Raw genomic sequence first — 7,551 nt, 5'->3', positions numbered from 1 at the left:
ATATAGGAATCATTCTAATTTTTTAATATTGCGTTTACTAAAATTTAATATACTGCCTAGATTAGTGGAATTACTCTTATAAAATCTTCATTATCTAGAGAAATGAAAACAAAAAATATTCTAAACCTCTTTGACCATCATCTTATGTCAGTTCCTGATGAAACTATACACTAAAACTAAATTTTCATATTTTTGAATTTTTTTTCAAAATCTGTGGGTTATTAAAATAATACTGAAGTTTATACTCTTCAGTTTTGTTTAAAATTTTCAAACCACATTCTATATTTTAATTATTGTATTATAAACTATCTTTCATGGTATATTGGAATCATTCTAATTTTTTAATATTTAGTTTACTAAAATTTCACATACTAACTAGTTTAGTTGAATTAGCATTATAAAATCTTCATTAGAAAGAGAAACAAAGACAACAGAGGTTCTAAACAATTTGACCAGCATCTTATGTTAGTGCTCGATGAAACTATACACAAAAACAAGATTTTCATATTTTTGAAATTTTTCCAAAATCCGTGGGTTAACCCCTTTTAAAATATTTAGTTTTCGGTAAATGCTCTATATACTGGAGTTTATACTCGGCAATTTTGTTTTAAAATTTCAAACCACATTCTACATTTGAATTAATGTATTCTAAAGTCTCTTTCAAAGTATATAGGAATCATTCTAATTTTTTAATGTGTCTTTTACCAAAATTTAATAAACTGCCCAGATTAGTGGAATTTCCCTTATAAAATATTCATTATCCGGAGAAATGGATACAAAAAATGTTATAAACCTCTTTGACCATCATCTTATGTCAGTTCCTGATGAAACTATACACTAAAACCAGATTTTCATATTTTTGATTTTTTTCAAAATCTATGGGTTAACCCCTTTTAAAATAATGAGTTTTCGGTAAATCCTCTACATACTAAAGTTTATACTCTTCACTTTTGTTTTAAAAATTTCAAACCACATTCTACATTTGGATTAATGTATTCTAAACTATATTTCATGGTATATAAGAATCATTCTAATTTTTTAATATTTAATTTACTAAAATTTCATATATTAACTAGTTTAGTGGAATTAGCATTATAAAATATTCATTATCTAGAGAAATGGAGACAACAGAGGTTCTAAACTCTTTGAGCATCATCTTATGTTAGTGCTCGATGAACCTATAAACTAAAACCAGATTTTCATTTTTTTTGAAATTTTTCCAAAATCCGTGGGTTAACCCCTTTTAAAAAATAATGAGTTTTCTTTAAATCTTTTATATACTAAAGTTTATACTCTTCATTTTTGTTTTAAAATTTCAAACCACATTCTACATTTGAATTAATGTATTCTAAAGTCTCTTTCAAGGTATATATGAATCATTCTAATTTTTAATATTTCGTTTACTAAAATTTAATATACTGCCTAGGTTAGTGGAATTACCCTTATAAAATCTTCATGATCTAGAGAAATGGAAACAAAAAATGTTCTAAACCTCTTTGACCATCATCTTATGTCATTTCCTGATGAAACTATATACTAGAACCATATTTTCATATTTTTGAAATTTTTTCAAAATCCGTGGGTTAACCCTTTTTAAAATAATGAGTTTTCGGTAAATCCTCTATATACTGAAGTTTATACTCTTCACTTTTGTTTAGAAATTTCAAACCACATTCTATATTTGAATTAGTGTATTCTAAACTATATCTTTCATGGTATATAGGAATCATTCAATTTTTTTAATATTTAGTTTACTAAAATTTTACATACTGACTAGTTTAGTGGAATTAGCATATTATAAAATCTTCATTATCTATAGAAACGAAGACAACAGAGGTTCTAAACTCTTTGACCATCATCTTATGTTAGTGCTCGATGAAACTATACACTAAAATCAGATTTTCATATTTTTAAAAAATTTCCAAAATCTGTGGGTTAACCTCTTTTAAAATATTGAGTTTTCGGTAAATGCTCTATATACTGAAGTTTATATTCTTCACTTTTGTTTAAAAATTTTCAAACCACATTCTACATTTGAATTAGTGTATTTTAAACTATCTTTCATGGTATATAGGAATCATTCTAATTTTTTAATATTTAATTTACTAAAATTTCACATACTAACTAGTTTAGTAGAATTAGCATTATAAAATCTTCATTATCTAGAGAAACGGAGACAAAAAAAAATGTTCTAAACCTCTTTGACCATCATCTTATGTCAGTTCTTGATGAAACTATACACTAAAACCAGATTTTTATATTTTTGAACTTTTTTTCAAGAGTTAACCACTTTAAAAATAACGAGTTTTCTGTAAATCTTCTATATACTGAAGTTTATACTCTTCACTTTTGTTTAAAAGATTCAAACCATATTCGACATTTGAATTAATTTATTATAAACTATATTTCATATGTAGAAATCATTCTAATTTTTAATATTTATTTTACTAAAATTTCACATACTAACTAGACTAGTAGAATTAATATTATAAATTCTTCATTATCTAAAGAAACGAAGACAATAAAGATTCTACCCTCTTTGACCATCATTTTATGTTAGTACTGAAGTTTATACTCTTTACTTTTGTTTTAAAATTTCAAAACACATTCTACATTTGAATTAATGTAACCTAAACTATATTTCATGTAGATAAGAATCATTATAACTTTTTAACATATAGTTTAATAAAATTTCATATACTATCTAAAAAAACAGAGACAACAAAAAGTTTCTGTAATCCTATAGAAAAAACGGAGACAACAAAAGGTTTATGTAATCCTAAGAGATGTAACTTTGTGATTTTCAGTTTATAAAAGAAAAGGTACTAAAAAAACTAAGAATTGATTTTAATTCACGAGAATATTCTTGCGTAAGAAACATGAACAAAACGAAGAATTCGATTATAATTGTTTGGCTTCTCTGACGAGGAATTAATTGCAGTTGACCAAAGCGAAAAACTGAATCAAAAAGCTAAAATAAGTATCCCATATCTAAACAACAATTTCTGAGTATCAAATCTGCGGAAGTCGGAGTATAACACATAAGGAAATACATAAGAAAACAGACAATTCTAGTTTAACATCATCGGCCAAAAAAAATAATATAATGTGTCATTTGATGTAAGAAATATTCTCCCAATAACACCTTCATTTGGGCAGTAGGCTCGAGTTTGTTTGCTCTTTATATGTGTGTTTCAACATGGCCTAGTGGAAGCTGCGAGGAGGAGATCCATTGGAAGACGGTGGTGGAACTCTGTTGAATCTCTCCGGGCTACGACTCCTATCACGATCTCTTGCCCATCCATTACTGCTTCTGCTTCCCATTCCACTAATTATTAAACATACATCTCAAAGTCAGAATCGTATATTCCCCTTCTGTAACTGACAAAAATCAAAAGTTCTATCTTGTGTTTATCATTTTACCTGTCACGTGAACCGAAGCTAACTCTGCCACCATAACCAGAGCCACTGCCACGACCACCACGACCTCCAGGAGGACCCCAACGGCTGAATTTGTTCATCCCACCACCACGTGCAGCCATTTCGCGGATCTGAGGAGGAACTCTCTGATCTGCTCCTTCCAAGATCTTTATCAGATCCGAAGCATGCTTCGAGTCTTGATCGCCAAAGAATGTGAATGCCTGACCAGTCGCTCCAGCTCTTCCTGTTCTTCCGATTCTATGAACATAGTCTTCCACTCCATTGGGGAAATCATAGTTTATGACCGCCCTGCCATTCCAACAAAATTGTATTATCATCTTGTCTAAAGAGGATTCGAATTTTGGTTATAAAATATAACAAGAGAGATACCTAATGTCCTTAACGTCCAGTCCACGAGCAGCAACATCAGTTGCAACAAGAACCGGAGTCCTGCCACTGCGGAATTGATTCAGAACATTGTCTCTCTCAGGCTGGGACTTGTCTCCATGTATAGCAGCAGCTCCAAATTGTCGGGTTATATTGCGAGTTAGTTGGTCACACATTCTTTTGGTTGAGCAGAATATTATAACCTTTGACCCTGGTTCCTGAGACCTCAATATCTGCTCTAACCTCCTCTGTTTCTCCATCGGTGCTACCACTTCAATGTGCTGTGTACAGAAATAGCAGAACAATCAGATTGGGTTTTCTTCTTAAATGGTCAGCAGAATCAAGACAATGATAGCAATGGAAGCCATACCTGTGTGATCGCCTTGTTAGCCACAAGTTCGTCGACATTGCCAATGTTGACCTGGGCAGGGTTAACAAGCAAGTCAGCTGCAATTTTCCTGACTCCCTTTGGCCATGTAGCTGTGTACATAAGGGTTTGACGCTTAGTGGGAATCTCTTTCACAATCTTCCTTATCTGCGGTTCGAAACCCATGTCCAACATTCTATCAGCCTCATCTAGCACAAGATAAGATACTTGGCGCAGACTAATTCTCCTCATCTCAAGGATGTCGTTCAATCGTCCAGGAGTGGCAACCACGATATCTGCTCCTCTTTCTAAATCCCTCAGCTGAGGACCTTTTGATGCACCACCATACAAGCACTGAATCATAGATAAAAGAAAAAGAGCACTACATTAGAGGAGAAATAAACAAGTAAAGTAGCACGTTGACAAGTTCCCAAAAAAATCAGTGACGTTTACTTACAGTAGACGAAATTCTTGAAGACCTCCCAAATTTAACAGCTTCGTCTTGGATTTGTGTGGCCAGCTCCCTGGTTGGAGACAATACCAAGATTGTTGGGCCCATTCGCGAATTATTCCGGATGCGTTGAAGATGCATGAAGCCAGGAATCAAGTAACCCAAAGTTTTTCCCGAGCCAGTTTTAGCAATGGCAACTATGTCCCTACCTTGCATCGCAATAGGCCAGGACTGAGCTTGAATTGGAGTTGGAGCAGAGAAACCTGCACTGAGTACCTAAGGAAGCAGAGAACCAGGAGGTGCTATGAGAAGAGGGTTCTTAGTTGGGCTTATGGAATGGTGGCTCATGTCAGAAGAAGCACCATCCCCCATTAGCAGGAGGACGCGTTTTCTTCTGTCTGGACCCGGTGGTGAAATGAATCATCACACCGTTAACAGGCCAGGCCCGGTCACAAGCTTGCATCATGATTATGGAAGCCCTTCCCAAACCATAAAGGCCACTCCAAATAGTTTTGCAAGGACCTCAAACAAGTAGTACAGTGTACGACATTAGCTCCTCTCAGGGGAGCAAACATCGCACCTGGGGAAAACAAACAAAAAAAGGAGAAAAAGAGTGCGTACGGCATAAACTTTGACTCTAAATTTAAAACCTAAGGTGATTTTTATATGGTGACAAAAGTAAGTCTAATACATAGATCCAGTAAATTGGTAGACATGGAAAACTAAGAGAATAGGTGTGAGGTGTTCATAAGTCAATTTCAATATACTACAAAAAATGAATTATTACCTCACGCAGAAGCTGAGGAGGAAAACCAGTAGTTTCAAAGGACATTAGAGGTGGTGGTACTTGGCCCCCCTGAAGAAACAAGTGAAAAATAGCAATTAATATGTATATATAAAATCTAAAGGTAAGCTACTTGAGAAGAATTAATAAATGAGACTAAAAGGTTGTGCAGGGAGGGGGGTAACTAAGCAGTTAAAGAGAGTAAGCAAAAGAAAGAGGGCTCTCGAGATACTTACACTGACAGTAATTTCATGACGGAGGCAATAGGCGTCGGGGGAAATATCGTTAGACGAAGGAGGAGGACCTCTTGAAGAGGCATTCGAATAGGGAGCTCCACTCCTGGCAACCTATAACATACATGTTGAGAAGATTTCACATTCCCCAAAAGAAAAACATCAATAATTCACCAAGGAGGGATCAAATAATTAGTTGGGACACGAGTAAAAATGGTAAGTACCTCAGTAAACCTGGAGCCAGAGTGAACCTTAGGAGGTCCAACGTCAGTGCCTCTACGGTACTGAACATCATCAACAACATCATCCTTGGGAGGGAGATAGCTACCACTGGCAGTAGCACCATTTGGATGTTGAACCTGAACGGAGGAGCTAAGAGAGAGCTTGGAGGAGGTGGCAGGTCTGTCATACTGAGTAACGTTGGTCTCAGGATTCCAAAAGTACAAGTAGCCAGTACGATCATCCACAAGGCCCTTCCAAGGCTTCGGAAGAGAATGATCCTCAGGTGCGTAACGGACTGCAGAAGAAGCGGTTGCAGCAGCCATAGCACACTTCTGCAAAATCAAACATAGAGAGATAAGATAAGAGATTCGTTAAAAGGGATTGGGGAAATCAACATCCCCCCTAACAACAATAATTACCCAATAGATCTGGATACACTGAAAATCTAATTAACCACCACCACCCCCGAGAATGAGAAACTAAAAGCACAAACGGAGGAAAGAACATATTACCTGGATTCGATAGAGGAATCGGAGATACTTTTTTTGTTCTCTCTTTCTCTCTCAATATATCTACGACGCCCACAAACAATGAAGACGCGTAGACAAGAGAGCGAGAGAGCGAGGATGCGAAACAACGCGTACCGCTAGGTCTTTTTTTTATAAACCAAGCAAGAAATATCTATGTCAAAAGTCAATAAACGAACCGCTTCCTTCTACTTTGGGCCTTTGTCTGGACCCAAGGCCCGTTCTCTATACCTATATTTTCTTCCTTCTACTTACTCCAAAAGCTAAGCTGTTTTCAGCATTTAATGCCTAGAACTTAGTCATAGTTGAGTCCACATCACATGTATTATTTTCCACTGCTTTCTGCTCTGCAGGTACATAGTAGAGTTTGGCAAAGATGGTTAGATGGTTATGAGTTGATAATCACATCAATGGAACAAAGTTGGAAACCTAGCGCAGAAGAAGGTCGAACTGCAATCATTCCAAACCGGTGGCTATGTAAGTCCTGAAATTTTGGGAGCGGTAGACGAGTCAAGAGAGAATTCAATAATTTGGAAGTCGAAATTTTCTTTTTTTTTATGTAATTTTTTTCAAATTTTTTGATAGCTTAAAGTAAATGTTTTATCAGGCTTGATTCCGGATCAGCCGTCCGTAACTTCGACCTCCGAAGATCAAAAACTGATTATACTGAATTGAAAAACATGCACACAACAACTCCGTGTGTGCTCACAGTTTATTATTGTTATTCTGTACGTTGTATGTTTTGAGGACGAATGCTTAGGAGCGATGAACATAGAGATGGTGGAAGTTGCAAGGAAGGTAGGTGCAGCTTCCAAGTTCACTGGAAGTGGAGGAGCAGTGGTTGTTTTCTGTATTGAGGGTCCATCTCAGGTGAAGCTTCTAGAAGAAGAATGCCGCAAATCCGGATTTATACTTGAGCCGGTAACGATTGCGCCTTCATAGAGCATACCAAAGCAGAAACTAGAGACATGCATGCGCACTATTTCGCTGTTTTTTTCTTGCCAAATGATTTCTCAAATTTTATACTTACTTTTCATACAAGTATCTTTACACTTGCCCTATACATAAAGTTTACACACACACCTAGAATAAAATAAAATAAAAGAGCAGGAACTTGGAAGCCTATAAGGATTTTTTTGTGTAACACTACTTGCATTAGA

General features: G+C 35.4%; 1 protein-coding gene across 1 annotated transcript; it reads right to left on the bottom strand.

Moving 5' to 3' along the window:
• Positions 1-2,959: 2,959 nt before the first annotated feature.
• Positions 2,960-6,517, bottom strand: LOC108812402 (DEAD-box ATP-dependent RNA helicase 14). The gene is made up of 9 exons (XM_018584655.2): positions 6,377-6,517; positions 5,867-6,196; positions 5,646-5,756; positions 5,413-5,481; positions 4,632-4,901; positions 4,178-4,528; positions 3,811-4,088; positions 3,424-3,729; positions 2,960-3,328 (listed from the first exon to the last, which is right to left on the bottom strand). Exons 2-9 carry the CDS (start codon positions 6,185-6,187, stop codon positions 3,205-3,207), a joined length of 1,830 nt encoding a protein of 609 aa, XP_018440157.1. The 5' UTR covers positions 6,188-6,196; positions 6,377-6,517; the 3' UTR covers positions 2,960-3,204.
• Between the last annotated feature and the right edge of the window lie 1,034 nt (positions 6,518-7,551).

This window comes from Raphanus sativus, chromosome 6 (genome assembly GCF_000801105.2).
Source record: "Raphanus sativus cultivar WK10039 chromosome 6, ASM80110v3, whole genome shotgun sequence".
Lineage (NCBI taxonomy): Eukaryota > Viridiplantae > Streptophyta > Magnoliopsida > Brassicales > Brassicaceae > Raphanus > Raphanus sativus.
Note: the sequence above shows the minus strand (reverse complement) of the source record. Positions and strands in the feature narration are given on the sequence as shown.

What these genes read in the sequence shown, in the direction of transcription:
- LOC108812402 (XM_018584655.2), bottom strand. Translation starts at nt 6,187, where the DNA reads ATGGCTGCTGCAACCGCTTCTTCTGCAGTCCGTTACGCACCTGAGGAT. An exon ending in CTAACAAGGCGATCACACAG is followed by an intron (nt 4,089 to 4,177) that starts GTATGGCTTCCA and finishes TTCTGTACACAG; the next exon opens with CACATTGAAGTGGTAGCACC. An exon ending in CTGGACGTTAAGGACATTAG is followed by an intron (nt 3,730 to 3,810) that starts GTATCTCTCTTG and finishes TTGGAATGGCAG; the next exon opens with GGCGGTCATAAACTATGATT.